At 43.4% G+C, this 18,534-nt stretch overlaps 1 protein-coding gene across 12 annotated transcripts in view; it reads right to left on the bottom strand.

The window, feature by feature from the left end:
* RFX8 (regulatory factor X8) overlaps nt 1-18,534 on the bottom strand; it is a 262,472-nt gene that overhangs the window by 13,148 nt on the left and 230,790 nt on the right. For 10 of the 12 annotated variants that reach the window (XM_045054051.1, XM_045054050.1, XM_045054053.1 and 7 more), the window contains 7 exons: nt 12,754-12,817; nt 8,684-8,794; nt 8,019-8,096; nt 5,314-5,427; nt 4,313-4,463; nt 2,010-2,068; nt 217-373 (listed from right to left, as the gene is read on the bottom strand). In XM_045054051.1, the coding sequence (XP_044909986.1) occupies nt 217-373; nt 2,010-2,068; nt 4,313-4,463; nt 5,314-5,427; nt 8,019-8,096; nt 8,684-8,794; nt 12,754-12,817 (734 nt within the window). Of the gene's footprint in view, nt 1-216; nt 374-2,009; nt 2,069-4,312; nt 4,464-5,313; nt 5,428-8,018; nt 8,097-8,683; nt 8,795-12,753; nt 12,818-18,534 lie in introns of those variants that run through there. The other 2 variants (XM_023251564.2, XM_045054055.1) reach the window with 2 other exon arrangements.

Genomic DNA, 18,534 nt, shown 5'->3' with positions numbered 1-18,534 from the left:
AACATGTACTAGCACTGGTGGCCTGGCGGACCCTGGAGGAGTGTTCCCTTGGGTGTTCCTCACCCCTGCAGGAAGAGGTGTGCGAGCAGATAAAGTATAATACTAAAGAGTAAAGTAGGTTCTACCTCTATTAAGAACTCATAAACTAGTGATGGCCGGGCAGCCCCAGATATATCCCAAGCGCTCCAGTAACGCGAGCTGCAGAAGGAAGATTACATTGCATCTCCGTGTGCATCTCCAGGTCAGCCGTGCTGCACGGGTTACTCGGCGGGGCTTTCTTAGAAGTGTCCAAAGCACCTTGATTGATGATGGCATGTAGATCTGACTTCAAAACATTGACCCTCTTGTTGTTTTTCAATACCATTCTCATAGTCTAAAGATAATGGGGAAGCATAATACTTCATTAAATCTTGGCATTTTACTTTTTTACTTTTTTTTTTTTTTTTAACATTTATTCATCTTTGAGAGACAGAGAAAGACAGAGCGTTGAGTGAGGGAGGAGCAGAGAGGGAGGGAGACACAGAATCAGAAGCAGGCTCCAGGCTCCGAGCTGTCAGCACGGAGCCCAATGCAGGGCTTGAACTCACTGATTGCGAGATCATGACCTGAGCCGAAGTCGGACACTCAACCGACTGAGCCACCCAGGCGCCCCTTGGCATTTTACTTTTGCCCAGGCACCTCTTGGTCATCTCCAAATGACCAAGACTTTTTGTTGAGGAGAAAGAGAAGTGGATTAAAACTGAATCCTAAATGACAACTGACGTGTTTGAATTTCACACATTCTAGAACTGTATTTCTGAAAATAAGCATTCAGAGTGGTTTGCTCACAGCAGTCGGGGCTCTCGGGGCACCCCACTCCACAAGCCTAAACTACTCTAGAGAGGAACACAGTAAGTGTCTGAGCTTCTGCAAGGGAAATGTGGCTTTGCAGAGTGAGTGTTGACTGGTTCCACAGGGTGGCTGCGGGGACTCAGAAGCTGTCCCTGTCCTTTCCTCTCAGAGGGAGGGCCATGAATTCAGCCTCTGGGAGCTGAGTTCCTCAGTTGGCCAAGGGCGCCAATCCAGTCCCTTACATTCCTGGAGTCTGTGGGATGGTCATCCTCACACCAGCCTCAGGAGCAGGCTCTAGAGCCACCTCCATCTCACTGAGGAGGAGCCTGAAGGCACCTGGGGTGTTCAGTAAACCTTCCCAACTGATAGTGTTAACAAATATAAGATTCAGAGTAGCATGGCTCCAGAACCCAAGCTTGCCATTTGAGTTGGGTTGGGATGAAGGCCTTGCTGTGAGGCCATCACCCGTTGACCCAATCAGGAATGAGAAAGTGCTGGAGAACTGGATGGGCTGTGAGCAGTAGGCAGGAAACAGCCCCGAGGAATGCAAAGTCTAGGGAGAGTTTGTGCTGGAGGGATGGAGAGGGTTAAGTGGAAGGCCCAACACAGCTCCTGCTGATTTGGAACAGAGCACTGTCCTGATCTGGTGTCCATAGGATTTCAGAACAGATTCCCGAGCGGCCTGCACACAGGCATTATATAATCTTTCTTTCAGCCCTAGTCTGCCTTCCTCTAACACTGAAACTACACAATCAATCCAGCAGGGAGACCTGGCAGCCCGGACACACTGAGTCTTTGGGGCCACGCACTGGCTGAAGGGCTCTGTCTGCCATGATGCCCTTTCACCTCTGACCCTAACTGGTCCTGGTCTGCTCTTATATGGGGTCTTCCTCTGGAACTTTATAACATTGACCTGCTTGTTCTGCTTTTTCTTCTGCAGGGAGAACCTTTCTGAGGAGGGGAGCTGAGGGATGGGCTTCTAGATGAGTCTTGGCCCCACTAGGCCTTCCCAGTTAGTGGCCAGCAAGGTCCTCCTGTCTGCCCTCTGCCCTTTAAGTGGATGCACATGGCCTCCCTGCAAAGGGAACTGCCACCTGCTCTTAGGGGATACTTGCAGCTCTCACTTTTCGCTTCAAGAAACTGCTTTGTTCCCTCCTGTCATGTTGGCCGAAACCTACCTTTGCCATGTTGGAAAGGTATGTCTTTCTTCTTAGTCTTTTGACAAACACAGTAACTTCTGTTAAGGACAATACACGTGGCCATTACTGACAGGGTAGCTTCAAGTTCGCATGTACATAGTGGGGGAGAGGAGGCACAGACAGAGGCACACACATCTACCTAGGAGGGTATAGCCGCCTAAACTGCCCTCCACATCGGGAGACCTCTGTGTATCCTGTTTCCCACCACCCGCTTACCCTTTCCCGAATGGCTAGGAGAGGTTGACAGGGGCCACTGACTAAAACACCCCCCTCCCCCCACCCCTTCCCCTCAGTCCCCACTCCCTTGTACCATAAAATGATGCAACCCTGGCATCTGATACACCGGCTCAAAGGAGTTGAAGATTTTTGCCCAGGAAGCTTGAGTTCCCCGACTTTGTCATCTCTACAGTGCTCTCCTCAAAAAATGACCCAAGGAAAGGAAAGGATGACAAGAGAAAATCTAAAGGGAATGTGTGCATGTATTCATCTGACAAATCTTTATGACCGATATGCGTACAGCATTTGCTCCATAAATGTTTGCTGGGTATTTATTTGCCAGGTTTTTGGATAAAGGAGGCAGCCTCTACCCTCTAGGGGCTCACCCCCCGAGGATGGGTCACCAGACATGCAGACTCCCTCCCCACAGCAGGGTAAGTGCTCTGGCAGTGTGAGAGCAGCATAGGGAAGAAGGAAGGAAGGGGGTGCTGGGTGGGGGTGGGGGTTGCTGAGGGAAGGGAGAGGCCTGTTTGGAAGAAGGTGTCAGGGATGACTTAGAACATGCAAGTTAGGAGTTAGCAAGGGTGAGGAGTGGGGGGTGTGGGAGGGGGGTTGCGGATGGGGTTGGCAGTCTAGGCACAGGCAGGAGCAGGAATAAGGGCCTTTTTGGGGACAACCTGTCTTGTGTTGCTGAGGAGCACCAGTGGAGGGACGCCCTAGGGGGCTGGGGACAAAGATGAGGCCAGAGGCCAAGCTGAGAATGACTTTGCATAGGGGACTTTCCAGGCAGCAGGGGCCATGGAAGGTTTTAATGGGTCAGATCACTGCGCAGAATGATCACTAGGTGTGGAGAGGAGTGTGACTGAGGGGGTGAGGCTGGAGGCAGGATGATCAACTAGGAGGCTCTGAAGTGCCTCTGGGAAGGACAGAGGGAGCCCGGGGTTGGGTTAAGATGGGAGGTAAAGCCACCACAGGAAAGCTGGAGTGGGGCTTGGTCTCCCCACTTCATGGATCTTCTGCCACAGCAAGTTCCAGACCTTACATTCCCTGCAGCACCCCCTCCCTGCGGATACTTGGCTGGCAGTCTCGTGGTCATGGTTCCATGATTCAGGTGGGTCACATGAGATCAAGATTCCCAGTGTGAGTACCGAACCCAGCAAGGGGTGCAGGGCTGGTGGGTTAAAATTAGACATGGTCCTGTTATGTGGGCACTCTGAGAAGGTAGCAAACAGTGTGCAAAGAAAGCAAGACTCAGCCCTGAGCAAGCTGGCCCAGGAAAAGGAGGGTCCTGGTGGGGAGGCTGTTGGAAGCAGCTACAGGTGGTGGTGGAAAACCTCACAGAGGCAGGAGGGAGAAAATGGGTATTTCCAGGACCATAAACATGTCACACACACGTGGGGAATGCTGGCATTTAAAGGAAGCCATTGTAGTCCTGGAGCAGGCAAGCAGCCTGGGGGAAGTAGTATTCAGCCACTACCATCTGGCAGCACGATGGAAGGGAAAGTGTTCTAGAAAGCCAATGGGCAGACTGAGACCACAAAGGTGTCAATGCCCCTGTGGCCCAAGAGGTGTAAGAAAGTTAAGGGCATGGGAGGGATTTCAAAAGAGGGAGCAATATTCTTTGAAGCCTTGCGGGAGGCCACACAGAGCACAAAGAGGCGGAAGAATATTGGAGCCTGAGCCCTGGTCAGCCCTGCTTGCGTGGCCAGTGAGCCCAAGGACTGTAGGCTGCCTTCGGGGGTTGGTTTGAGAAGGCCGCATCAGCCAGGGGCTGGAGGCAGGGCCAGCTCCTTCCCTGCACCTCTATCCCGGAGGGCCTGTCAGAAGTCCCTGTGAGTATTTATAAGGGGCAATAGTGAAAGGGTGTGGGTGGATCAGCACAAGGACCCATCATCACACTAAAGCAAACACCAGCCGATCTGAAGTGGTCATGCCTTGCATACCACAGTTTAGTGCAGGAGGGGAAGAGTTACCCAACAACTGAGGTGTCCTGCCTCAGTCTGAAAGTCAGATACGTCATCTACTCTCAACAGAATTCATTTTTTTTTTTTTTCACTGAAACCTACCTTTGAGTTTGGAGATCTGCACGAGGGCGGGAAACCCTTCCAAAGCATTAAGTAGCCACAGCTTAAATTTCTTACTAAATAACCGGACAGATTTCAGGTACTGAATAGAAACATCTTCCAAAAAGTCATGAAGGAGAACGTCCTCAATTCCCTGCAACAGAATCGTCAAGATGTGGTGGCTGCCGCCCAGGGTAGGGGTCCTCTAGTTACAAGTGGCCATGGTCAGACGTGCCACAAACTCAGAGAGAAAGCCACCAGCGGCTTGGCCACTCACTGCTCACTGTGCAGGATGTGCAGCCAGGATGGCTTTTTTTTTTAAAGATCTTAAAACATTGCTAATTGATTCAAAATGTTAAGAAACACTATTTCAGCCAATAGTAGGTGGGTCAAATCCAAATACATAAGGGCTGAGAACCCAGCCACCGTTTTTCAACCTTTGTGTTAAAAACTTTGAAGGACTAGACTATTTCCTAAAAGGTAATAAAGTAAAAGGTAAAGGTTCATGGCCAGCTTAAGGAGAACCACAGAAATTATATATAACTGATCCCCAAATAATGATAACCACTCTAGAGATAGAGCATTAAAAACAAACAAACAAACAAACAAACAAACAAAACAAAACAAAAACCCAACAACAACCAGAAAACCCTGGCAATTAGGTATATTCCAAAGCAATTATTCCAATTACTCATTCTAAAAAGCCTTCTTTTGTTGAAATTACCAGAGAAAGAACTTTGACCTAGTGCAGAGTTCAGTAATCACTGGAACCATAGGTCACCATGTGTATTGGCTTTTTCTTTACATGAGGTAACTTTCGCTGAATTAAAAAAAAAAAGCTGAGTTTTAGGGAAAGATCAAAAGGCTCGTGGTCCATCAACACCACTATTTACTCCTCAGAGGGCTTGAAGACCACAGAGACTGCAGAGCAGGAGGGCTGTGGTTCTAATCCCAGCATTTGGTATCGATTTCTAGAAAGGAAAGGCAAACAAATATCTTCCTACCTTGTACAGCTGCACATCGTAGCATTTAAAGAGCTGGCACACATCAGGCAATGACATAAGCATGACTGTGTCTTGCTGCAGAGATTTCCAGAAAGAAGTGAGCAAGTCCTCCACCTGATGAGGGAATAGAACATACCTCCAAAAACTCATTTTGTGTCTGGTGAGACTAATCCCCCGTTACATATTTAATCAGCTCCAAGTGATAATGGGATGAATTTCAGTCCAGTTAATGTAAAACTTTGTCTATGAGCTCTTCCAGGCTGTGTTTTAGAAGTATTCTCTCCAGTAACCTATCAGAGAGCAACTGCCAGTTGGATGGGAAGACATGGAACGTAATTTTCATGGTTTTCTGCAAGGAAGGCCGTTTCTGACCACAAGGGGGCTCCTGTTGATTGTAACAGGATAAAGATCTGGCCACAGGGCACAGACCACAGACCACAGTTTAGAATAAATGTTCATTGACTGACTCCCTCAATTATTTGTCAGCTCAGAAGGACGTGTAACAGTATGTAATCAAAGAGGCTTCCTCCTTGCCAACTTAGAATTCACCTAAAGACTCTGTGATAAAAGAGGACCAGTATCATTCTACATAGGGGCCTTCTTTAAAGACTTCTGTAGATACTTTTTGTTGTGGAACAAAATGGCAGCTTCCTTACTTTTCTTTATCTTTGCCCATGATGACTCTTCAGACTCTATTATTGAACCAGATGACCAACATGAGATGCCAGCTAATAAAGACTCTTGCCTTTCAGGGATTTTTGTAAGCTCAAATATTTTGAAGCATTGAAACCCTGACAGGAGGACCTGCCAATGACTCCAGGCAAGGACTATCCCTGTATGTAGGCTGCCAAGGAAGTTAGGGCCAACTCTCTAAGTACCTGATGATGAACCTGTGATTTGAAATCTTGTTACCAGGGCATTAATTCTTCAGAAGACATCTCCAAGGAGACTCATAGATATTGAACAAAAATACAATAGTGGGATGAAAGGATTATTAATCCTTTTACTGTCAGTTTGGTAACTTTGGAGCATGGCTTTTTGGGGTTGGTGGGTTTTTTTTTTTTTAATGTTTATTTACTTTTGACAGAGAGAGAGACAGAGCATGAGTGGGAAGGGGCAGAGAGAGAGAGGGACACACAGAATCCGAAGCAGGCTCCAGGCTCTGAGCTGTCAGCACAGAGCCCGATGTGGGGCTCTAACTCACAAGCCGTGAGATCATGACCCGAGCTGAAGTTGGTCGCTCAACCGACTGAGCCACCCAGGCGCCCCAGGGTTGGTGGGTTTTAATGAGATAGCAACCATGGGCTCATCTCTGATAACTCTCTCACCAATCCTTCCCAAAGTCATCCAATCCTGTTGTATCTGCTTTAGGAATATTTCTCCAATTTGTCTATCTTTTTTTCTGATGTCATTGTCACTGCTCCAGACCTCCCCCCTCACTTCTCACCTTGACTATGACAAAACCTCCTCACTGTCCTCTGCTCCCGTATGGTGATCTTGCATCACTGTCTCCAACCGCTCCCCCTGCCCCGCTTCTCAATCAATCAGAATTCTTCACAGGGCATGAGACCCTTTCTAGCACCAGACTACTTTCACACTTTCCCTCTGGTTCTCTCCTTAAGAGATATTAACATTTAGTCATAGTGACCTTTCTGTCATGTCATTGCCTGTGAACATCTTGCTGCTTCTGCCTACACCATTGGTTCTACCTGGAACCCCTTTCCTACTGCACTTTGAGTCTGTTGAACTTCTGCTTTTTCACTGCAATCAACAGCAACATGGCTCCCCCCACCGGGAGATTCTCAGCCATCTTATTACTCTTCCTCCTGGCACCCAAAACAATCCAATCAAACTGCCATTCTAGAACTTGCCATATTGTATCATATTTATTGGCTTGTATTGCTCCTTTTAGTACCAGACTATAAGCCTTATGAAGAATATGTTCCCTAGTTCCAGAAATGGTTCTAGTCACAGGGTAAGAATTAAGTTAATGTTTGATGAGCAAATGAAGGAAAGGAGTATATTAGATATCCAATGTGGATGGATATTTATAAAATTGCATTAGTAGGACAAGGGCCATCCTGAAAACACCTTGGTATCTCCTTCACTGTAATGTTTTACACACAATAAGTATGAAATGAACTCATGCCAAATGAACATTATCACCCAAAATTGAAGTACTTAAAACACTAGGCATCAAAAAAGATTTCATTTAAAGGTGCACTTGTTCCCCTGGATTTTCTATGGCAAAAGATAAAATTCAGAATGGTTAAAAGATTTGCTCATATTTTTCACAGCCAATTCTAGAATAAAATCATCCAATCATTACAACATAGATGACCCTGCTTCAAAGTCTTGCTTCCTTTTCAGTTAGCAGGTTATCAGTAAAATGACTCTTTAGTGTTACTGAAAATTCTAGGGTGAATAATGTTACCAACACTTTATTCAAAATCAGCAGGAATTACATCTTAAAAAATAGCTGAATTATATTTGAAGCATAAGGTTATATTAGCACCTTGGAAAATTTCCAAATGAATAAACTGAATAAAAATATCACCTCAGGTATCACCTCAATAACTATAAATAGCTGCCTTCTAAGCACTTCAGTGCAATAAATTACTACTTGACATCCCTTGAGGGGTCTTTTCAAGTACAATGATTAATGATGAGTCATAAATACTTGTGTTTTATAGATAAAACCCTACCCTCTGAAGTTCTTGGTTCCTCACGTTTTGTAAAATCTCTTGGCAATAGTTGTAGTATTCATCAGCAAGAAAGGCCATCTAGGAAGGATATGGAAAATCATTTCAGTTTTAGGGGCACTTCCAGAATGAACTGATTCTCAAAGAATCTTTCTAAGCCCTTAGAGTCTGCTGCTCATGTCGCAATTCTGATATAACAGTAGCTGAGCTCTTCCAGTGTTGTTTATTTATGTGTAGCAATGCATACATGTTATTGGCCTAACATTGACATAGCTTCAATTTTGATGTCATAACTCTAGGGTCTGTACCATCCACTAAAGAGGCCAGCAATATCTGACATCTTTCTCCCTAAACCCCAGTTTGCCCCTCCATGTTCCCCAGTCCCAGCTTCTAGAAAACCTGCATATCTGTTCTCTGCTCTGTCATAGGGAAGCCCTCACTCTAATGACAAAGTGGTCCTAGGTGGAGCCTTTGTGTAAGATGTGAGGGGAAGACCTGAACCTCCTGACTGACACCAAGCCCCGGGAGGGAACGTTGGTGCTCACAGGTCTGGCAGAAGGCAAACGTACTCCATCTGGTTCAAATGATCACAACAAAATAAGAAGACATCTATTCCCCTAGGCATCAAATGCGTGAAAAGTTATTTTCCCCCATGTGTGCAAGCCTACCATTTTGTAGGAGTACTTCTTTGCCAGTTCTTGCTCCCAGAATGGACATCTCCTGAATTCAGACAAAGGGGATCCAATGGGGTCTGTCTTTATCGGTGAATGATTTTCACACTAGAAACCATTTATACACGGATTATTTCTTCAAAATAAATGAATTTTCTTGCATATAAACCATGTCATGATCACATTGCTACTACAGGTTAATGTTCTATGCAAACTTTTATACACACTCTGGATATATCATTGATCCAGCAACTTTCCCCCTTATTTCATTCGAAGTGATATTATCTTTCTCCTATAATTCTATAAACTATGGTCATCAGGAAGCAGTCAGAACTGAGTATATTACCCAGATGTATCACTCTTGCAGTCATGTATTACAAGTGCTATATAGTAACGTGATAAAAATATTATGTATGAATAATTTAATACCACAAATGCATTTATATAATCCTTGTCTATATAACTGTCCCTCCTTGAAATAAAACCGGATCCTGTCTAGGTCATGATGCCCATATTAGAAATCTCAGGGCTAACTACCAAGGAAAATGAAGAGCACAGCCTTTAGAAGTACAAATTACAGAATGGTAAAATGTTTCCATCAAGGAGGAAAAAAGGTAACATGGCAGAAAGCAAATTCAACATTCCTTCCTGCTGTCCCCTTTGAGCAAGGGAAGGCATGATCACTCTTGATTGAAGGACATTGGTTTTATTTTAAGTGATTTCTTCAAGATTTTCCTGAACCACTTTTAAATAATTCCCATTTTCAATAGAGTAGGATGAAATCATTCCTTTGAGTTGGAAATTGAGATGGCATAGCCTGCCACGTTTGATTACAACAAGCATGAGGGTTTTCATCTTCAGTGTCTCTCCAACTCAATGGTGCTCTGTGACAGTACAGTTCTAAGATCAATATTTCATCCTTAGCTTTCTCAGATCTTATATACTTAGAGCCTTACTGAGCTACTCACTTATATCTTGCTTAGTAGATTGTTTATGTGGGTTTGCAGTATGTTCCTGTCTGCAAGCCACCTGAGGGCAGAGTGGCCTTTGAACCACCTGCACCCACCCTTATGGATAGGAGTAGCACTCAGCTCCCATCCCACACAGTGCTGCACATACTCGAGAACAGACATTACCAGCTTCCTCCTCTCATGTTTCCTTGTTATCAACCTACATCACAGTGAGGATCAGAGAAGATTAGGGGTCATGGTCAACAGCCTTCTTAGTGTCCTAAAATCTGTACTACTTAACTCTTTGTGGTCCTGAACCTCTTTGAGATTCTGATGAAAGCAATTGTTCCTCTCCTTGGAAAAATGCACAGCATGCACTTAATATTGTGAAGATGCCAAGTTGAAATTTGCCTTATTGATATATATTTTTAAATAAAAATAGAGGTATATGTGTCTAAATAAATACATAGTCATGTAGAAAGGCAACAGCTCCAAAAATGTCATTTCCTTTGGGTGCTGTTTGATTCTCACTGGGTTTGCACTGGGTGCTGTTCAACCTTCATTCCTACCACTTTGGAACACTGGCTTCATTTGGAGTCATTGGATGGAGAGCTCTTCTAGCATGTGGGTGTGGGTCATCAAGAAAAATGGGGCTATTTCATGGAGTTCACTGTCCTGGTCATTAATCTTCTATTAGAGAAGCACTAAGGAATCATCCAGTCCAACTCTGGGCTGGCTTCTCTTACCTACCACATCTTACCCTAACTACATCCATTTTCTCCACAGCACACCCTGACCTCCTGTATTCATCAATGCTCCTGAGGTTTATGTTTCTATTATCAAAGCCAGTGCTTCTCAGGTGTGGTCCTGAAACCATCCACATCAGAATCCCTGGGAGCAATTGGGGTTCATATCTCTAGGGCCCTAGTAGATCAGATAAGGCCAGCAATCTATCATTTTAATCTGCCTCCTTAGTGAGCCTTATGCATGCTCAAGTGGAGAAGCATAGTTCCAGTCAGACTATTCTCTGTCTCACTGCAGAAATCTCTACATTTCAACATGGCAAATGCATCACTGTTCTACCTGTTCAAAGTCTGTATATGTACTATTGTAGTAATGTAAGAAATCATTACAAGGACCACGTAAAAGTAATTGATTACCAAAAAATAATAATAAAAAGCAAAGTTATGTGTTCCTGAAGTTAATTCCTTCCCAGCTCTTCCTATGAAAAGAATTGATCTTTCAGGAAAGAAAAATGTTTTAAAATCATGATTGAAATCTTTTCTTTATAATATACATAATCAGAAATCTAAAGTGAAAGTTTATTACAGAACCACTGAAGTTGGAATTTCTTCAGGAGAAGGCATTCAGGAAAGAATCAGAGGGATTCCCATTCTGCAGAAATAGTTCAGCAAATGACAAAGAAAAATATGAGAAATTCTATTTAGATTTTCCAGGTATATCAAATGCAGTTTGGAATTTTCAGTAGTTCTAAACAAATGTCATTGTAATCTTTAGTAAGCACATACAATGTGTCTCACCCTGGAGGTACAATGGGGGACCCTATCCATCAACACCCGATCTACTAGGTATTATCTGCTTCCCCTATCAATTCTCTAGGATGCCTTTGGTCCTTTCTGCATCCTTGAATACACTGCTCCCTCAATTATCACTCCCAAAGCAAATGTATCCTGTCGTTCTCCTTCTAAAGTTGCCTCAGTGGTGGCCTACAGTCTCAAATCTAAATTCCCCAGCCTGGCTTTGACTAGCTATTTGCCATCTGATCCCACCCAGAGCCTACGGTTTCCCCAAATCCTCACCTCCAGCTCCTCACTGCCCACACACTTCCTAACGTGAATGCAAGCTACACTCTCAAGATGAATGCCTCCTAAAAGAAGATCTGAGTGACCCCTCCAGGATCAGCTCAAGAACAGTATGGCAGACAGACTGATGACTGCCCGAAGATATCCACATCCTAATCCCCAGAACCTTAGATGGCGATGTGATTTTTTTTTTTTTTTTTTTGCAGATGTGATTGACGTTAAGGACCTTGAGATAGGGAGACTATCTGGAGCATCCAGGCAGCCCCAATGTAATCACAAGGGTTCTTAACAGGGGGGAGCCCTTCCAAGCTTCAAAGAACCAGAGAGATGGCAGCGTGAGGACTTAGTCCGCCTTTGCTGGTTTTGAAGACTGAGAAAGGAGCCATGAGCCAAGGAACATAGGCAGCCTCAAAAGCTGAAAAGACAAGATATAGATCCTCCCCTCCATCCCCCAGAAAGACTGTAGCCAGCACTTTGATCTTAGCCTGGTGAGAACCATATCAGACTGTGACCTCCAGAACTGTAAGAAAATCAGTTTGTGTTTTAAGCCACTAAATTTGTGCTAGATTTGTTACAGTGGCAATAGGAAATGAACACAGGCCACCTCTTCCATGAAACCTTCCCTAGTCACTCTGGCCCACTACAACATTTTCCCCCCAATCCCACTTTGGACTTCCCAATCCACCTACAGCCTACCCTGCCTATTCCACAGTACACCGGTTGTTTCATGTCTATCTCAGTTTCCCAACCATGAAACTGTATTCTATTCACGTATAGGGAGTTTGTTTTTACTTTTCTCTCACACCCCATTCAGTCCTCAAGAATGCTTGTCACAAAACAAGTTTTCAAAAAGTTACCCATTCAATGACCCTCTCAACAAGACAGTATCAAAGTGCTATCGTGTCGTCTTGGCCAACTTAAGCAAAATTCAACTCATGATGTCATAGATTAGCTATTAATAGTTCTGGTGTCCTAATTCAAAAAACTCTAACTGTAATATGGAGACATTTTCACACAAATTTATTGCCAACAACCTAAACATCCTTCTTAATTATAGCAAAAGAAACACAAACAGCTGATGTGCAGCAAAACAATATGCTCCTTGAGGACACCTGTCCCAGCATAGGATGTGGTAGGTACATGGTGGATAATCAACAACACTGGTAAAATGGGTGAGTGGTTAAGGGCCACACATACTAAGAACATTAAACATAGGAAAACACTTGCATCTAATCAGGCAATTACTGAATATTGCAGGCTCTATTATAGTAAATTTATTTTATTCCATACTCACTGTTCCTTCTTGTTGGATAATGCTGTTATAGTCAGTAGATTTTTCAAAGGCAATGATATCTCCACTGTGACAGAACAGATAACAGAGAAATAATTTTAGTAAGCCACCTGTTTCTGAGCACAAGTATTAAGTGTTTTTTTGCAGCAAGTTTACTTATATGGGGTATAACTTGTATTTCAAAACTCTCTTCCAAGTTTCTATACATGACTGGTGATTAGCACCTGCTTGGAGTTAAAAAAATCAATTTTTATAACTGGGGTAACCATGTATTTCTTTTGAGAGGTTTATTCTCCTTAGAAGTAAATTTATGATGTCATCATAGGTAGAACTTGCTCCTGAGAGAAAAGAAAAATCATCATGGAAATGAAGTCTTATACTTTCTGATTTGGAGCTTTTAAAAAAACTTTTTAATGTTTACTTATTTTTGAGCCGGGGGTGGGGAGGGGAGAGAGAGAGGGAGACACAGAATACAAATCAGGCTCTAGGCTCCAAGCACAGAGCCCAACACAGGGCTTGAACCCACAAAGCGTGAGATCATGACCTGAGCCGAAGTCAGATGCTTAAGTGACTGAGCCACCCAGGTGCCCCTGATTTGGGGCTTTTAAAATTATCAATTCATATATGAGACTATCCTCTGAGTGGATGGATATAGCAGAGCACCTTCACAGAATGAGGAAAGTGAGAATAATGACATGTATGTCCTATTTCACCATGCCTCTTGGATTCATACCTTATATAATGGAGATATCCATATGTCATAGAGAACAGATTCAGTCCTATCTATGCATTCTGGTACATTTTCCTTTAATTCCAGGTATTTGAGAAACTGGTAGCCCAGAGATGACCCCTTTTTCAAAAGGAATGTGTTTTCTGTGGATGCCAGAGGAAATGACATTTTTTTCCCCAGTGCCCCCACAATCCTCAGAGCTGTGGCTACTCTGTCCACTCCAAGTCAGTACACATCCTCATACATGACTGTTTCAACTCTATGTAATCGTACAAAGAGAAGAGGAAGGCAGTGGGCTAGTGCTCTGCTTCTGGAAGCAAGGCAATAGTCATTAAAAAAAATTTACATCCAAGTTAGTTAGCATAGAATGCAATAATGATTTCAGGAGTAGAATCCAATGATTCATTTCCTACATATAATACCCAGTGCTCATCCCAACAAATGTCTTCTTTAATGCCTTGTGCCCATTTAGCCCTTCCCCTCACCCACTACCATTCCAGCAGCCCTCAGTTTGTTCTCTATCTTTTAGAGTCTCTGATGTTTTTGTTCCCCCCTCCCTGTTTTCATACTTTTTGCTTCCCTTATGTTCATCTGTTTTGTATCTTAAATTCCACATATAAGTTAAGTCATATGATATTTGTCTTTCTCTGACTAATTTCGCTTAGCATAATACCCTCTAGTTCCATCCACGTTGTTGCAAATAGCAAGATTTCATTCTTTTTGATTGCCAAGTAATACTCCATCTTCTTTAGCCATTCATCTGTCGATGGACATTTGGGCTCTTCCCATACTTTAGCTATTGTTGATAGAGTTGCCATAAACATTGGGGTGCATGTGACCCTTTGAAACAGCACACTTGTACCCTTTGGATAAATACTTAGTAGTGCAATTGCTGGGTCATAGGGTAGTTCTATTTTTAATTTTGTGAGGAACTTCCATACTGTTTTCCAGAGTGGCTGAACCAGTTTGCATTCCCACCAGCAGTGCAAAAGGGTTCCTCTTTCTCTACATCCTTGCCAACATCTGTTGTTAAGGCAATGGTCATGAATGAAATGGCCTGGAAGGAGGCGAGAATCAGGGGGAGCAGGGGAGATGGAGGTAGATAGCTTTAATCTCACACAGGGAGAGACTATGGTCCTGCTCGGCCTCTCCAAAACCCGGAAGCTCTCTGCTGAAGGTTTGTGTCCAACCCAAGTCATGGAAACCTGGGCACAATACTTGATACCCATCTAATCAACGTTTCCACATAATAGTCTATTTCAAAACAGGGCAAATAGATTCAGGGTCTGGATCAAAAGCACTGGAAAGCCACCCTCTTAACCTTCCACTAAGAGTTGTTATCACAATGGGAATTGTACTTTGGAGTGCTTAATGGCAAGAGAGTTTCAGAATGTGGGATCTGTTCAACCTGGAGGGGATATATATATATACCCCCTCCACGTAGTATGATGGATTGATGGATGACGCAAGGAGAGCCACACGTGAAGAATTCCACTTGTCATATCTCAATGATCTCTTGGGTAGGCATGCAACATGATGGAGTTTCTCCAGGTAAAATTTGTAAATAGCCCATTGCCACACAAATTCTGGGACACTACATCAACAAGACCAACAAACAATACATAAAAACATTGGATAAAATGTAGATTGAAATAAAACAGAAGAAAATGTCAGAAATGGCAGTTCACTGAGTAAAGGGCTAATAGACAAGGAAGTTAAACAAAAGTATATAGTCATCAGCCTTTAAGAAATGTCTTAAAAATCATTTGTGAGGCTTTCCTCCACTAAATTGGAGGTAGAGTCATTTCTCTACAAGTCTACATTGTGTTAATATGCTACTCCTAATATTTTCTACAGAGGTGATAGCCTCTGTAGAGGAAAAAAATATATACAAATAATTGCAAAGACATTGAGTGGGAGTTAAGACAGTTGAAATATAGGGTGTTAGGAGAACATATGTCATGAGGTCCATGCTATCCTCTTGTTAGTTCAACAGTTACATGCCTGTAAATTGGTACCTTGATAAGCTCAGGAGAGTTTCCTTTGTGATTAGCTACCCCATCTGGTTGGTACTTATCACAACACTGTACTTGGACAGCACTTACTAAACTCTTTGGACGATGACAGCAATCTTCATGGGAAATTCCTTTAGATACTTACAAACAGGAGTCTGGAAGCTAGAAGGTTTAGTTTTGGACTTAAAGGAACGAGAAGGGAAACCCTCCACCTTATTGCTCACCCCCTCTGCCCCAACCCTGATTCTGATAGCTTTGGAAGCCATTCAATTGAGAGTGACACTCTCAATTATTTAGGATTCATAAATGTAACTCCCAAGTTCTGCCATGTGTTCAATATAGAATATGAGTTTAATTCAACAGCTATCAAAAGGAGGGTGGCGTTACCCTCCTCGCTGTGAAAAGGAAGACTGAAGGGGAACTCCCTGCACTATAGCCTTTAGGTATCAGACTAGGGGATACAACCTAACTATCCTCACTGGGGAGCTATTTTATTTTTGTACCATTTAAATTGGGGGATTTTATGCTTTTAAACAATGGTGACAGGAAAAATAAAATTTGTCAACTTTGGAGAGAGATGTTAAAAAAAAAAGTGCCCATCTGCATCTGGCCAGACAGTGACAGCTTGCTTATTCAGAAGAATGGCAAGGCAGCCTCTTCCAACCTTGGGATGCCTTAGTTCAGGTCAATGGCTCATAACATGGGTCTAGGTTTGGTGCAATCCTATTTATTTCTTTAAAAAATTATCCAGTCTCAAACCTTCAAGCAAAGATGCATGAAAGTATGCACCAGCTAGTGGGAAAGAAGGAGGCAGTATCAGAACAGACTACAAAGCAAGTGAGCAGAGGATCACTGTTGGAGACCAGCCTTGTGCCAAGAGGGAGATCTGTGGAGACCCAAGACAAGGGCGTTGGCATCCAGAAGATCTGGCCAACTAGGCTGAATGGACATTGCAGGTCTTGGCTCCATGCTTTAATCTTTACATGAGGCTGGGTTGGGCTAGAACTGGAGACTGTGGTAGACAGGTGGGGTCTACTACTCAAGAGGAGGGGCAGTGACGGTAGGGAGGCCAAAACAGCATTGGAGGTGACACTTTCAGCTCTCAGAGTGCCAGCCAGGATAGTCTCATGTTCTAGGGGTCACTGCCACTGCATCACTTTCCAGGTGTGGTTTTGATTCAGTCCCGTGGGCCATTTATTAGGTTGTGGTTAAAAGCATAGTCATTGCTTAAATATGGTTCTAATAAAACCACACTGATATCCAGAGCCAGCTTTGCCATGAAGGAAGGGCTTCCAGTCTAAGATGTCTTCTTCCATCATTCCCTGAGGCCTGAGACGCTTTCATGGTGCCGAATCGAGTCTGCCCAGTGATGTCCCTTGTGTTGTGAGCAGTCCCCTCAGCTCATGCTCCACAGGGCATAACTTGGACCAGACCCAGGATGTCAGGATTTAGCTATTCAGGATAGGGAATGGGGTCAGGAGGTGCTGCAAAGGGTCTGCTGGAAATGGAGGGAGAGAGACTCAGGAAGAAGGAAGGCTGAGAATTCGCATAGTACAATAGAATAGGCATCCTTGTCAAGCTCTGCCCCTGACTTGAGATGTGGCCTTAAGCTTGTTGCTTGAAGCTTGTTGCTTTGAAGGCCTCAATTTTCCAACCCTATACAGGGAGGAGATGGGCTTTGATGACCCCCAAAATCTGTTCCAGCTCCCAGAGCCCATATCCTTTGTGGTCACGTGGACTCCAAGCCCTCCAGGGTCTACATGATGGTTAGAAGATTTTTTTCTGGGCCTCGTGCAGGGAGAGTGGAGGAAGGCTCTTCTGGGGCCCTACAAATTGTCCACTTCACTCAGTGCAGTGTAGACACAGCAAGAGAACCACATTTTACTTTAATTAATTTTTATGATCAATTTGGCTAAAGAAGGATCCAGCGTGAAGAGGATGGAGACGTCATTACATGGCACACAACTCATCTTTTTTTTTCCCCCATAAAATCTTTCAAATGCGGTGTTAGCTTTTTGGCATTTGACTTTCTTTTAGTTTAACTACAATTTGCATTCACATTCTCAGGTTTTGACATCATTTGTCATTAATCCAGGCTTTCATTTACATCATGTTGGCCTCGTAATTTGTCCTCTCAAATCACTCCAACAGCAGTGAAACAACTTGAAGCAATTACAAAGGTAAGAGGATAAAAATGTAATAAAACCTAATTCGTGGACCATTGTTTGGTGTCAGAATGCAAAGCCAAGGTGCTTCATCTTCCGATCATTAAAGGATCTAATTTCAAGTTTTCCTCTAAGCACATGAATTAATTAGTTCGGTTTCATTAGGAGACGATGAACTTAATGAATGTTTTTGTAACTAAAACTGAAATAGTAAGCATATGTATTCATATAAAGACGTGTTGTTAGGATTGCAAAAAAGCTTTCTTCGATATAATTTTGCTTATACTAATGATACTAATCACTGCAATCCACTGAGCACTTACTCATTGCTAAGTGCTTTACTTGGTATTACCTAAATTCTTCCAACAATCCACGAGGTAGGTAGATAATAACTCGTTATTATCCCCATTTTATATATTGGAAAAGAGAAACAATTCAAAGAGCTAGAAACCCGGCCCTGACTTCAGAGCCTCATCTCTATACCTCTTCTACCATTCTGTCTTACAAGAGGTACAGGTAGGATGAAAAATAATGTACACAAGATGGACAAAGTAAGATGTCAGGTTTTGGAAACTTAAAATAAAGAACTACCTTATTTGTAAAACTGGTTTGCTGAGTGTCGTAGATTAGTCATGTTCTGCATTGGGGGCTGTTGCTTTTTATACTGCTTAACTGTACCCTGACCCATTAGACTTTATGAACAACTTAATTGCAAAATGGTGACCGCAGGAAACACCTTTGAAAGTGTTGAAAGTCTAATTCATTTATATTCACCCTCCTGGGGTAAAACTCAGCAAGCAGAAGTCAAGCTCCACCGGCAGACAGCAAACGTGTGGCCTTAGAGCGGGCATCTCTGGCTGGAGATGGGTGAGTG

This window comes from Felis catus, chromosome A3, assembly GCF_018350175.1.
Source record: "Felis catus isolate Fca126 chromosome A3, F.catus_Fca126_mat1.0, whole genome shotgun sequence".
NCBI lineage: Eukaryota > Metazoa > Chordata > Mammalia > Carnivora > Felidae > Felis > Felis catus.
This window is presented reverse-complemented; position numbering and strand designations above follow the sequence as displayed.